A 15,000-nucleotide genomic window follows, 5' to 3' on the forward strand; every position below is an offset into this window, starting at 1 on the left:
CAAGGTTGCAATAATTACGCTAGTTCATATGACAATATGGTGTTGTTGTTAGATCGATATGTGATATAGAAAGGTTACTCGTTGGCAGCATTTCTAATAAAAGTTGTGGCCTGCCTGAGCGCATCGCAACACTCTTGGGTAAAGGCCCGCATGTCTTCATGTCGGCGCTTTTTCACTACATAAAAAGCTTTAATTCACTTGGAAAATTTATTTACACTAAAACACAATTCATCTCATAAAAAGACAAGAGAGCGTTTGCAGCCATAGGCTGTTTTACCTTCCACTCACAAAACTCGCAGTCTTTGCTTTCGTGATGGTTGATGTTGAGCTACGACAAAAAACAACACTGGCTAATGGTGTGCAGATCGCTTGAGGGGCCACAACATTGGTAGAGTAATAAAAAAACGTTATTCAACTGCGGTTTTCGGCAGAAATATTCAAAAGGAATAGCTAACATGAATAAACAGAATCTTTGCAAAAGTCGTCATTTCCCCTCATCGTTTTGAAGAAGTATAATAGAACATGTTGTACAGGTTCAAATAACTTTCACAATGATAATAAATATTCATTCGAGAGCCTTGTCATTTACACTGACAATGCGTTCTAAGGAACAAGGACGAAAACTCTGCACAACCGCCATCCCGACGTGCTTGACTCGATGATTCAGACACCGTACACCGTACAGCCCGTTCCAGCTATCCAAAAGCATGGTGTGCACATGCTTCGACATCGATCACGATCGATCAAATCGTTTAGAAATCACGTTCATTATTGGCATACCAGCGACGTGTGTAGATTTTCCGAACACATTTCCAATCAACGATGCTTCATGACCCTTCGTCGGTCGTGGCCACTTTGGTATGAGCGCGTCTAATTTGTTCTTCTATTTTAAGATCATTCAGAGAGGAGTTTAGCAGAAAGAGTGCGCGTATGGGTCTCCCAAAAATGAAACTCCAATCGACCAAAAAGCGATGCTGTGGACTGGGTTACGTATGGTCAAACATGGGACAGCATCCGTTACCATCCGTTCACGTCCACAAGGAAAACAATAAAACCGAATGACGTGAGCTGGTACGTTTCACCCCACATGGGCTTTTAGCGGCGCTTTCGGAAGAAGGACAAGTCTTGTGAGGGTCTGTTCCATCGCCCGGCAAAATGCTGCGCGAGAAATAAAGATGTTCAACGAATGAGTATCGTAAAATGATGATAAAGGCGCATTTGTTGAATAGAGCTCTAGTGACTCTACCGTAAAACTTTGTTCCACGATCTGGCCTACAACTTGCAGAGCGACGGCACTACTGACGTCATTATCACCGTCTAGCGACATGAAAGCGATTCCGATCGCCATACGCTTGGTTGTTTATTTGTTTGGCAGCATCGAAAGTTGATACCGCGTTTAAGTGCATCGCTGCCAATCCTAACGATTGCATCATAGTGGATGGAGCAGGTTTATGAAGCAGAAAGGTGCCCCTGGAAACGGCTTAATAATATAAGCTGTTCTAGATATGGCCACGGCCTTAGTACATACATGATTTATTGTTCTCTATTTCGAAAGTCCGTTGCTTCATATGTACTGCAATTGATTACGCAGCATTTAGGAAGCTTTGGATTATTTGAATCAAACAAATGTTCGTGTATCATTTCAGTTAAATATTCGTCTATATTCTGACTAATAGACGGTGTTAAGAAATCTTAAGTACAGTATGCTGTTTTGATTAAACAAATGTTACGACCCCCGAGTAGCACAAACTAGTTGATTGCTCATCAGCCACTTCAGTCGGTCCACCTGCGGCTTAGTGTTATCTAATCTGACACGCCACTGCAGTAAAATAATTGAAAACCTTTTTGAAATGTCTATGATCCAATTCAACCTAGTGTGTATTACATAACACACGTGCAATGTATCATAACAAAGGCAATGTCGAAAAGAAAATCATCATTGGCTTATCGTGATTTAATAAAAAAAGCACCCGATACAGGGTTGATGGAGGTGAGCGAGGGCTACAAAGAATCACTCACGAAAATCCTTCAGTATTATGCAACCATGCCACTCATAATCCGGTCTTGTCACATTTCACTTGGTATCATTAATGATGTACCCATGTTATTCAATATTTATTCACCAACCACCATCGCAAACCAGTAACGGATGGTTAACGCGTCCTCAACATCCTTATCCAAACGGCGTGTCTTGCGACTTACGTGTATCAGATTCTCCGATACCATTTTTCTCCCAATGGATAATTGATTAATCCGCTGGGTGCGCCTAATAAGGGTGAGCGAGACAGTGATGGAAGGTCCCAGAGGACATCCACCAGCAGGAGCAGGAGAAAGATGAAACAGTGGCTCGCAGAAGGATTGTGACCTAGGTGTGCCCGGTTCGAATCGATTTTTGGATCAAATTCCCATTTTACTGCTCGAATCCTTCCATTGTGTTGTGCTTCACTGGCAGACGGTTTGCCACGGTTTTTTGAGTCATGCTAAATGCTAGGTTTGCGCAACGATGAGCGTGAATTTGGACAGAGAACGAAAAAAAAACTAGCAAAATGTAATTGTACACCCGTCAGTTACGCTGATACCCGCCACAGAAGGTAGCATTGTGTTTGTATGGTCGGTGAGAATTCCAGTTTAATTTGAAATAATCATCGAATGCGCTCGTGAAACGTTGAGCAATCCTTCTCTACCAATCTACAGAAAGAGTGGTGAGAGGTTGAACGCTGAAAATTGAATCGATTTGCATCCATTTGCTTACCCACTCGCTAACACAAATATGCCAGGCGTTGATGCAGAGAAGCAGAAACCAATGGGGGAACCGTCAATAACGTCAATTGGTTTCATATGCCACTATATTTGAAACAGATTCTGCTGCTCCTTGGTTAGTGTTGCCGCTTTCTGGCACCCGCAGAACTGGCCGGCCCGTTTCAGATCGTTGTGGTCAGCAGAGGGAGACGCATTGAAGGCATCCTTGCTATGGTTGATGAGTTTGCATCTGGAGGTGTTAGTTGCTCCGTAGCTAGTGGCACGAATGGTTCAGTATAAAGTCGATCAGCAAGAAATGAAACTTTGATGTTCTAATCAGTTTTGTGTGGAGTGATATTTTCGTGATATTCGGTGCTTAGTGCTGAACAAAGAATTGTAAACTAGGTTAACAATATCTATAGTCACAGTGAACAGTGAACTGATCCGCATTTCTGCCAGGCTCAATATCCGCGTGTTTGGAAATAACTGTTTATTTCTTACTTCGATCTGGTTCGTTTCGTTCACACACGCCATGTTCACGTGTAAAGCGCCTATTTGCGTTTCATATTAATCATAATAGATGGCCATGAAAGCGATGCCATGCGTGCGGCTGTTCTCACTGAGTGCAATAGGTTGACCCCTTGGTACCTAACGAAACTGGAAGAAAACCTTCACCCAAGAAATGTTACTCGATACTCCGGGATATCCGGCATCATGGCCTTGGTGTTCCGCGTGAAATGGATGCGCGTAAGCGATTTATCATGTTGGGCGGGTGCCGTGATGACGATAGTTAGTTCCACATACGGTTTTACGAGATGCCACTCACGTTATAGTATGATGGTATTTTTATGCTTGAATATCCATTAAAGTGTTTATCACAGTGCATATAGTATAGTGCATATGTTATGAAAGAATAAGCATATTTTGTATCGATTTTATGTAGAAGAGTGTAACTAAATAGTAGCAACAAGTTTCTTCGATTCAAAATGACACCGTTAGCTACTTGTTGATTCCCTAGTTACCACTGGGAGAAGACAACCAGTTACTGCCGGCTTCGGTTGGTGATCAGCGGGTAAAGGTTCACAAGTCTGAGTCTCAGTTGGCTCGAGCTGGAGTTGGGCAGTTTGCCAATGGCTCACGATACGGTTCGTTTGCAGCACGAGCGAGGCGATTTAATTTAAAAGCAATTATCTTCAATTGAAAACTTCATTGCAACGCGTATGTCGCACACCCGAAGCCATGTTGCCAAGGGATCGAAGCATGTTGCTTCTGAGATTGTGGCTTAGGAAAGCCATAGAGGAGAAAAATCATAGGTTTGGCTGTGATCGAATAGTGTGTGTTGATTGGAAATTGATCGGAAATAGGATTTCTAATGCTTTTTTGTTGTCGAAAGACGGTTTTGAGTGCTGGCATAGTTTGAAATATACATACCAGGGTGACATTTGTATCAACTATTATAGCATGGTTTAGTGTTAACACTAATTCAATGACAACATTTTTTTCGTTATACTTACTGAAGCACGCGCATTAGATGCGCAGATGAAGTCTTTTATTTTCCAAAAACAGATAAACAGCAGATTTCCTTTGCAGTTCCTTTCTGAACTAGATCACTCAATTGCGGATAATATTTCAACGCTCATAGACAAGCGCTTCTTATTTGAGAGCCTTCCAATGCCCTCCAATTGCTGTCGAATAATGTTTCGCATGATTTAACGAATGAGCCGTGAAATCAGCTTTTTGTTAGGTTTCTAGACAATTTGCCAAAAAAGATAACTCATAAGCCCTTTCCTCAACAGCACATCATAAGCTCCACTGAAAGCATCCTCTTTCTTATCGTGCTCCTGATTAATCGCTCCATTAGTTCCAAATTAGCGGATGCCAGCATGAGATTCTATGATCAAAAAGCATAGACGCTACCATCATGCCTTGACGACAGAGAGACATACCGTGAGCTTCACGCCGAAGCCCTGACAATCGGAAGCCCTCTAACACTTCGAACCATAACCAGTCAGTAACCCGGCCACTGAAACGACTGTAGCAAATTGGAACATAAAAACCCATGTGTCACGCACGTGATGACAAAAATAACCAGAGGCTATCGGCTCGAACGTGGTGTTAGCTGTAAAAAAGGAATGTCAAACGACATTTACTGACCGCTCACACTATCCACAAAGCTGGGTGGGCTCGAAATATCCATCTATAATACCTAAGAGCACGGGCTTGGCTTGCAAAACGTTGCTTGACACGTAATCTGTTTTTTTCTGTTTCCGCCGATGTTGGCTTGATTGCCGCGCATGGATCGCGTGCCAAAGAACCACGAAAGGAATAGTAAAGGACCTCCGACCATCGCGAAGGACCTCGATAAGTGGCCACTTGTTGAGCCGGCTAGCGAACCGGAATGAAATCCGCGTCCAATCCACGTCTCAGCCACGTCCGGTTTTGAGTGGGAACGAGTGTTGGACCGGTCGGGTTTGAGTGCTGTTTAGCGGATCCGATCGAAGGACACTTGATTTACTTTCGTTGTAAAGTAAATATTTATGTTAAGGTTAACAAGCATTCAATAATTCTGTTAGCGGATTTGACGATAACGGGTGCTGTCAATTTTGAAGTGAAGAGGGTATATGGTAGTAAGTCAAACTTTCGTGTGAAAGATGAAAGAGTGCAGATCAATTCGTCCCAACCAATATACTCAATCCCAGAAACATAACGCGATCATGAGGCAGTTGTGAACGAAACATATAATAAACGTATAACATATAATAAACGAAAAGTTAAGTTTAATACGTCTTATCGTTACCACTAAACCGTATGCTCTCCAGAATTTCAAGGAGATATAACCGTAAATGGCAAGTCTCGTCTGAATATGCTTCATGGCTCAAAGTGATTTATGAAATCGAGTGTCTGTAAGGAAGATCCATGCATAATTAAAAACGTTTTCTGCGTGTATCCAGAATTGTGTAAAGAAAGTGAACAGTGCTGCGGTCGGTACAAACCAAAGGCAGCCGCTACAGCCTAAAGCGCCAACAGGCAGCATAAAGGCAGTTCATCTCTCTGGACAAACGGCCTGAGGGGTCCATATATATGCTTCCAAATGGGACGACGGGTAAATTTGAAAATATTGATGCCAAAAATATATTAACTTATATTAATTTATCCATATAAGATATGAAACCAAGTGCACCTTCAATCCTCTGGTTAAAAATCGTCTGACATACGATGGACAGCAAAAGTGAAGCAATCGGTAGTTATGGTAGCTGAAAGCGCTGGAAAATAATGTCCAAAACTGAAAAATGGTGCTTGGTATGATTTCATACTTGGAATAGCCATGGTAACGGATATGCTCTGCAGCATAGTAGCGGTGCGTTCTATCGTTTGCTTTCAGCTTGTTACACTCGTTCGGTTGTGCGCGAGTTTGATTTAGTTCATTGATTATTCATCCTCTCACGGTTCGACTTCTCGGAAGGAAGAATGGAAAGGGTACACAATGGAACAGCTAGCGGAAGTGCTAAAGTTGGTTCATGGTTCCACCGGTTTCCGGCCACGAGCGAGCGAGCATTCCTCGCTGAGTAATGGTATGTTGGTGAATTTTTCATACCATACGCCACAATGCCACTGCGTCGAAAGTGAAATGTTCAATTCCGCGTGAGAAAGGAGTAATGGAATTGTGCCACTTGTAGAACGTTATTTTCTTCTGGTCACTGTGTGGAAGATGTTGTCGCGTTTAGGTTTATACGGGTAGCTTAGTTGGATGTATATTGCGCTGCGTATTACATTCTTCCTCACTGGACAAGAGCAATTGATTGTATCTATTGTATTACTATCCAATTGAATTTGTAATTATACGTGAATTTGCTCTTTAATGTTAACAGAAACCGTAATTTTGCTTTTCCTTTTCAGCGATATGCAGTCAATACGGAGAAGAGCGGAGAGATCATCGTTACAGTGCAGGTATGTGACATGAAGATGGCCTTAGTCGCGGTTTTCCGGTCAGCCATTAAATATTCGATATCAGCTGTTTCTTCAATATCTGCAGGATTGTAATTTATAGTCAATGTCATATCTGTCAACGGGCAACACGCAAAGCCATGAAACTTGGGTCTAATGCGTTTGGTCATGGAAATTAATGCTCACAGCAAACTATCACCATTATCTCGTCTACAATCCATTCATCCCAACCGATTTCAAGGCTGGGTATTTCATCTGATTCCCAATCGGTATGAAGTAGCTTTCACCTCTCAACCATTTGCCGTACACTCTCCCGAGGAAAAACTTTGTGATGGAAGCCAAGAAAGTTTTCTTGATGCTATGGAATGAGTTTTCGGGCCGATTGTTGGCTGCAATGGGGAATAGAGTTTCATCCAATAATCGTCGAGCTCCTGTTTTCCGGATCTTTTTTGAGTTTCGCCTTGAAACTCTACCTTTGCGCGGTCATTGCAACATCGAGCGAAAGTGTAGGCTAACCAGTGAACAAACAAAATATCATTCTCAACAACAGAAAGTTGACTGAAATGAACAAACTTCTTAGGCTATCTTGCATTATTAGGATGGCGCCGGAGACGGTTGGTGAGGCTCATGTTTCTCAATTTCCTCGACCCCTGAGTGAAGAATGTTATGTCCACGCTCATCGTACGTCCGTTGCCAATAGTTTTGCAGAATTCGACTCCAGTCTTGTGTCACGCGTTTTCACTCGGCTGGCTTTAACCAACATTTTCTCTCTTCCTGATAACAGGGCGATCTATCGCAGCAGGAAAAGCGAGCTGTCTTCCTTACCGTGCATGATTTGGGAACGAACCGTAAGCACACACATAGCCAGTGTGAGAATGAGAGGCAATACATTGATACATAAACTTTTCTCATATTTCATGCGGAACTTTTCGGGTGGAACTGTAAGATTCCTCGTTTGAGGAGTTCGTCAACAGCGCGTGCATGATCGAAATCAAAGAACGGTCATGCTTCATCCACATCGATGTGCCCGGCCACGCGGATAATGCACCCAATCTGGCAGAATCGTAAGTATACTTTAGTCGCTTCTTACAGTCACATACGACATTGAAGCTATGAGTACTGGATGGTGATTACTGAAGGTGAAAGGTGCTGCCGCCTCTGATATTCTCTGAAAAACGATATTGGTGTAACAAATTCTCGTCCTAATTTGTTCACAAAACACGTCGAAAAACACGTGGAAAAAGCCCGGTACCAGGCGCCTCCATTTTACCAAACGCATTCAATCGATCTCTCGTAATCAATTAATGAAACAGCATTATCTGAAGAACGAATGGCCGATCAGAATGTATGAAGCTTATTCATTTCCGATATCCGTACATGGTGTAGCTTAGCATCAGCAGCTAAAAGCTTTGCAAGAGATTACGATGGGAAGCAGATAATGGCGCTGCTAACAGCGACCGAGGCGTTTGACTTTCGCCCCCACGAGCAATCCTAATGCTTCCGTCTACAATTTCGCCTCACAGGTTCCAGTTTCCATCGCTACAGCTGCTGGGTGAGGAGCTGATCACGGTTCTGGACTTTCTGCACGTGAAATATGTAATCGGTGTGGGCGAAGGGGCTGGAGCGAATGTACTGGCCCGTTTCGGGCTAGCCCATCCATCGCGTTGCCTTGGGCTTATCCTGATCAACGTCACCGGTTCGGCAGCCTCGGTGCTGGATGTATTCAAGACGAAATTCATCTCCTGGAAGGGCGATGAGGTTGGCCAGTCAGCTGAGGATTTCCTGCTCTACCATAAATTCGGCTACGTAAGTAACCACAAATTCAAAATGCAATCCAGCCCCGTTTCGTACACTCATACAGGCAGACATGAACACCAGCACTAACGGACAAACACATAAACGAACAGATAATATTAAAATTTTAATCAATATCGATGTTGCCGAGCACCACCATGACCCCTTATGCATCCACAACCCGTTCCAATTTTTGAATTGGCTTTCAATGTTACGATCGATTTATGTGTCTATTTTCGATGGTTATTCGTTGTTGAAAGAACAAATTTATTTCACCATAAAATGTATGCTCAACTCACATCGACCCAAAAACCGTATTCACCCAATGGTATCTGGTGACAAGTGTGTCATCAACACCAGCTACCATCAACACCATTGTTGTGCACTCATTGGCTTTCTGTGCTCCAATTTCGTGCCCTAAAATCAGCGTCATACTGGCCTCGAAATGTCAGACAATTATTATTTTATCTACATCTCACAACCGTCACATCTACACGTGCACTGCTGCATTGCTGAATACATTGCAGCAATGTACGTCTAGAGTGTTGTCTTTTTCTGTTGAACTAGGAAGCAATTGGAGAACTTCAGCCTGGCTTCGATCCACGAGGCAGTAGCGTAAACGCGATTCTCATTTGCATGAAACAATGGCAACATTTCCGAAACGCCCTACGCCACACGTGCATATCCATCACCTTTCCCAAAATTCTCATTTCACCATTATCACCACCATTATTATCAAATAATGAATTCAGAAACTGCACCTTTTAAACCATCTTGAATGAGTGACGTATGCTAACGATCAAATGAAATTAAACAACGTGATTCTCTCTTTCTTTTCTTCTTTTCCACAACCGCAAATGGCTTTCTTTCGGCTAAAAACTACGATTTTTCATCGTAAATTTTGGTTTCGAAACATGTTGTTCTATTCCATCATTTAATGCGTATGATTCGTTGGTCCTGCTAATTGTAATGATTATGGATCGAATGACCCACGATCATTATTAATTATAAATAATGGATTCAATTATACTACAATAACGGAATGATATTTTCTAATTTGATAAAATAAAATATTAAATTACCTTCTTATAACATAAAACATCCCATCAAACGCATCGAAACCACATTTATTGTGTTCTCGTCTCGACGATCGCATCCAAACACGCACCAACTTGCATCTCGTGAAATATATGAATACGTAATCGTTGCGCCAAACCATTACTCGAATGCTCAGGTGTTCTCGGAGGTATTTAGTGAACTGTTTGTCTGTTACTGCCTTATTTTCTAGAGCGCTTGATTGGCACTTGAAGGCTTACATCACTGGCATTTTCTTACTTTTGTTCTCGCAAATGCTGCTGAAATTCTAATGATTTCACTGATTGGCCGTTACGTGTGCTGTAAATGTTTGCTGTGAAAATGGGTGTAGTAGTGCTATTATTTGCGCGAAAAAGAAGTTATGATAATCCCCGTTAAAGATCGGTAATTAACTTCTCGTGAGGCGTGACTGTATGCTAAATATGGCTTCACTTCTTGTTGCTACCTGTCGTCTTCAGTTGTTTATTGGGAAAACGGAATGGTGTTACATAGTTTTTAATGATAAAATCGAGCTACCAGCGAGGTAACTAGTGACAAAGTAATCAAACTCATCTAGCTCATATGCCGCTTGCCATTTCTAATGGTAAAATCTGGTTCAAAGATACTGGAGACTTTTTTAAGCTAGTTACCGAAAAGAATACTTGAAATGTTCTTTTACTAACATCGATCGGTCCAAGGGAATTTTACTAATATAGATACGTAGTTCATGTTCGTGCCAACAAACGAATAGACTATTAGTACAACCGCTGTTGATCATCCATGACTTTCTAGATACAAATCTATCTTGCCTATACGACAATGACAGATGATTTTTCTTTCTGGACCATTAGCGCGAGTAGGATGGCTAATGTAGAATGGTATTTAGTTGTGTGTTTCGCCGTTTTTCGTTATCTGTTTTCATGGCACTGATGCTGTTCAATTATTCCACCGTAGTGGCAGAAGCTTTTGTGCTGATTAGCAAAAATCTGAGAAAACCCGTTTTCTTTAATACATTTCTTTACTTGCCCCACTCATATACACACACAGCAACTGGTAGGCGATAATCCAGATAAGGAAAAGATTGTAGCAGAATTCCAGAGCCGTCTGCACAGCTCGCTGAACAGCAAAAACATCAAGCAATACGTTAAAGCATTTATGTCGTAAGTGAAGACCTGCTCATAAGCCGGTTAAGTATGAAGGTCTAACACATGCTTTTATGTTCAATATGTTTCCCTAGGCGCAAAGATTTGCCGCTGAAGAACTGTAAGGTCGATCTACTGCTGATCACTGGTATCATGAGCCCATACGCCAGTGTCGTGGAGAAACTGTATAAGGATCTGAACAAGGAGAAAGTCACGCTGCTGAAGGTGGAACGAGCGGGTGATGTGTTGGCTGATGCTGTAAGTGATGCGTGATTTTGTGTGGAATTGGAATCTTTTGATATCTCGTCTCGTTTTCCAGCCTGCAAAAGTTGCCCAATCGATCCTGCTGTTCTGTAAGGGACAGGGATTACTGACCTCGGTAGCGATGCCAGGAGTGGATCGTAACCGTGCATTCTCGACCAGTTCCGGTGGCTCGACCGAAGGTGCGGTTGGACCGAGGCGTCTTTCTCGCGGTATGTCTATGGAGGACTACGATAAACCTAACATCAGACGGCTCAGCGTTACGATCAACGAGCAGCTGCCACCGATTAAAAAGTAGATTACTTTATCGCTTTTCCCTAACCTTTTGTGTGAGATGCTTCGGAGAGGAATTTTAGTAAATCATCGGCAGGACCGCAACAATTGAAACGAATACAGAAGGAAACGATATTAATCCGAGATATATCATCAAGTCTTTGGGATTTTCTACTAAAAAACAAACACAAATCTTATACTAAACTACCCATCCCATCTGAACCCACCCCATTGCAATGGTAATGGATCTGTTTCTCCTTAAAATTGCTGCTGTACCCAAGAGTCGTCTAGCATAGTTTCGTGGTTTGACAGGTTTGCGTAGCACAATTTCACAAAAAAGCATGATGTTGATGCTCGTAGAAAGCAGGTGCAGCGCATTCTAGACATGACGCACCTGATAGCAGTAGCAATGGTCACTTTGATAGCGATCCGCCTTCTTGGATCGATTTGTATGATTTCTAGAGCCTATACATATACAACTCTACACTTCACACACTGAAATATAAAGGAGAAGTATATATATATACATATACATATATATATTTAAATTGGTCACTCTACTGTGCAAGAGTAGTGAGCCAGAGCGCGATGCAAGGGGAAAGTAACAGTTTAAAAATATGTAGCGAGTAGAGCCATCACGTTGTTGGAATTCGTTCGGAAAGCATAAATTTAAAAAAAGAACGAAATGGGAAATCGTAACAAAACTATACATAAATATATATACACGGACTATATATTTTATCTCTTTTTACATGGCCGAAACGATGTCGAATTGTGCTAAGATTGTGAGCTCTTTCTTCCCCGTCAGAAGATGTTGTCTTGATGCACGAGAGAAGCAGAATCAATTCGTGGTTTTGGTAAAGTCAACATGATAAACAAGAGTATATAAGCATTGAGTCAACCTACAAATCATGTATGCCAATATTAGTAGTTGATTAATACAATTAAAATCGTAAGAAACCAATGAATCCATTCTCTAGCAAATCACAATAGATTGGGAAAACAAAAAGAAACAAAAAAACCCAACAACCATTGCAAGCCTAACCAATCAAGCCTCTCTCACTGATAATGTTTCGCGTAACGTCGAACGTTACAGCTTCGAGCGTGCACATGAGAAAAAGTCGTGCTGAATCAGTAGCTTTCGCATTAGAGCGAAGTGAATTGTGTTCTTTTCGGTCTTCATTCGGTGCCTAGTAATTGGCCGCGCCATAGCAGCAACCACTGACGGCTATCGTAGCTGACCTTAGGTCTGCTTAAGTATCAAATGAGTTATGATACAGTTCGCATACACAGGAGACATGACGACCAAACCCATTCGAGAACGATGACCGGGACTTCAACATACCCGCAAGTCAATCAGAACGTGCTGAAAATGCGTGACTTTCTAAGGCAAATAAAGTATCTTACATAGTGAACACAGTGTAACGAATCAAACGAATCGCATAAATGAATTCCTTCGATCGCTTGAATGGCCTACGACGTACGAAAGAAACGGTCGTGCATCTGACTTCCATTGTCCAACAATGGCAGCATCCCGCAGAGGTTACATGAGGACCATACATGCTGCGTGCTGGTGCCTGTTTGGCGCGATAAATCAAAACAATCTTTCGGAGCAATGCTATGAAGGCCCATTAACCAAGTGTTAAAGACTTTCCTCACACTTTAGCCTTGAACTTAGCAGTCGGGCATTGCTCGTTCCGATAAGACGCTAGTATCTCCCTAGGATGACGGTCCATGTCGTAGCAGATCTCATGTTCCGACGGAGCACGCAACATTTCGAGGGTGTCTTGGAGGATTAAATTCATCTTATCACATCGTTATTTTCTTTGTTTGTTTATTGTAAATGTTTTATTGTTCTTACAAGAATTGAAATTAAAAAAACTCTTTCAGTGCATTCGATAGCTTAATAAAAAAAAATTAAATGCAATAATAAATTCGTTCTCAATTTGATTGTCCAGGAATGGGTTCCTAATTCTCCTTAACAATGGCAAAGTACCCTTTTCTGCTGGCATGCTGCATTACCCCTGCGAGTCGTTTATCCACTTCTTCTCCCCCGCACACTAGGGTCCAGTGGGCCAGTTCCTTGGAGTGAAGATCACGTGCGAAATGGAACGACAGTTGTTCACACTCTTCTTCAGAACACATCATCCACGGTAGAAAGTGAAGCGTCACGAATACACCGTAAACTGCGTGCCGTTTGAAATGTTCGAGGAACGGCTCAAACCGATAAGGATCGATAAGAGAGTCCTTCTCGTTTACCCTCAGTATCGCGGCCAACGAACGCAACATTGTGCTATGATATTCTTCTAACAGACTATCCCAGCACCGCTCGCGCAGCTCTTCTGTCATGCTCATGTACATGAAAAAGGCCAAATCAATGGCTGGCGTGGCGTAGCGATTTTCTTGAAAATCAAACATCTTTAGCGCGATCGGTTGACCATTGTTATCTAGCTTAAACAGAACATTGTTTCTATTGTAGTCACCGTGAAGAATGGCCGAAAACACATCATCACGAGTGAGCAGTTTCTGCATTAATTGAATTGGTGTAGTTTCATAGCGCTGTCTCAACTGCTCCATGTCCATTTTGAAGAACGGCTTCTCAAGCAACTCTGGATGTTTGTCAAGGTAGCTGTACCATCGGTCAGCACCTAGTCTTAACAGCACATCATAGCTGGTGAACGTTTTATCTCCATACACAAAGTCGAGCGGTGTAATGCCATCGATCAGCTGCTGCAATCGAGGGTCCTTCCGAATACGCAGAGCGTACGTGCAAGCATGGAATGATGCAATATTACGAGCCATTAATCGAAGGTGCGTCTCTTCTAGATTCAACCGAGGACCGGCCACATAACCGAGGGGTGATATGTCCTCTAGCACCAACATCGTTTCATACTGATCACTGTAGCTAGGAAAGGAACCAGCTTCGCCGAAGAACACTGCTGGACACCAGTCTGCCGAAACTTCTGTGCCTGTTACTAGATCACGGAATACCGGGAGCACGTGCGTGTAAATGTAGATTTCATTTCCGAATTGTATTTTAGCCAGCGAAGATTCACGAAACTCATCATTGCCTTTCATCACCTTCACCATTAGGTGTAATTTACGCGTATCACTGTCGTCGGAGAAAGAAGATAAGATTAGCGAAAGAGCCCGATGCAGACAGTGCTTTTTGCTTACCTGCCATCGTGTTTATGGTATTGAAACGATAACTTGTGAATGGTGGACATAAACCCATCCAAATGTTCTGGAGTTGTGAGCTCCACCTCTGAAAACACTCCATCGTTTTCGAGTTCCGGCGAATGGCAAAGAACCTTCTTGGGAAGTTCTTCTTTCAGGAAAGCCGTTTCACGCTCGTTGGACATCTCGTTAGGTACGATTGCTCCCGAATAGTGCATTTAATTAGCCCTAATATTCTTGTCGCCTGTGGTACGATAACAAACACAAACAAATTCCAATCATCCCACTAGCACGCAAAACATAATGCTCGCATAACATAAGAGCGTTCTTAGAAACGAGTAATAAAATTCGAGTTATGGTACAGTTTTTTATACAGGGTGACAACATGATAGTATTCATCATCGTTAAAAATTTTACATTGGCGCTTCACATCTCTCTTCATTGTATTCATATTCCGTAGGAGAGTTGGCATAACATAATTACTCCTGAAAACAATCGGAACTTTCCTTTTTTTATATCAGACCTAAAAATTTTAATTGAGAATTAAGGATGGCCTTATGTCGAACAACTTTCATGTTGCCACCCTGTTCGCTTT

General features: G+C 42.2%; 2 protein-coding genes across 8 annotated transcripts in view; one reads left to right on the forward strand and one right to left on the reverse strand.

The window, feature by feature from the left end:
- Positions 1 to 11,962, forward strand: part of LOC126572795 (uncharacterized protein ZK1073.1) — a 24,450-nt gene extending 12,488 nt beyond the window's left edge. For all 7 annotated transcript variants that reach the window (XM_050232433.1, XM_050232436.1, XM_050232435.1 and 4 more), the window contains 7 exons: positions 6,637 to 6,687; positions 7,469 to 7,532; positions 7,631 to 7,748; positions 8,208 to 8,490; positions 10,600 to 10,712; positions 10,790 to 10,952; positions 11,014 to 11,962. In XM_050232433.1, coding sequence (XP_050088390.1) covers positions 6,637 to 6,687; positions 7,469 to 7,532; positions 7,631 to 7,748; positions 8,208 to 8,490; positions 10,600 to 10,712; positions 10,790 to 10,952; positions 11,014 to 11,253 — 1,032 coding nt within the window. In that variant the 3' untranslated portion in view covers positions 11,254 to 11,962. The remainder of the gene's footprint in view (positions 1 to 6,636; positions 6,688 to 7,468; positions 7,533 to 7,630; positions 7,749 to 8,207; positions 8,491 to 10,599; positions 10,713 to 10,789; positions 10,953 to 11,013) is intronic.
- A 734-nt stretch (positions 11,963 to 12,696) lies between these two features.
- On the reverse strand, positions 12,697 to 14,639 carry LOC126572794 (uncharacterized). The gene is made up of 2 exons (XM_050232429.1): positions 14,406 to 14,639; positions 12,697 to 14,340 (listed from the first exon to the last, which is right to left on the reverse strand). The coding sequence occupies exons 1-2, from the start codon at positions 14,621 to 14,623 to the stop codon at positions 13,197 to 13,199; spliced, it is 1,362 nt and encodes a 453-aa protein (XP_050088386.1). The 5' UTR covers positions 14,624 to 14,639; the 3' UTR covers positions 12,697 to 13,196.
- Between the last annotated feature and the right edge of the window lie 361 nt (positions 14,640 to 15,000).

The sequence above is a fragment of the Anopheles aquasalis genome, chromosome 2 (assembly GCF_943734665.1).
Source record: "Anopheles aquasalis chromosome 2, idAnoAquaMG_Q_19, whole genome shotgun sequence".
Taxonomy (NCBI): domain Eukaryota; kingdom Metazoa; phylum Arthropoda; class Insecta; order Diptera; family Culicidae; genus Anopheles; species Anopheles aquasalis.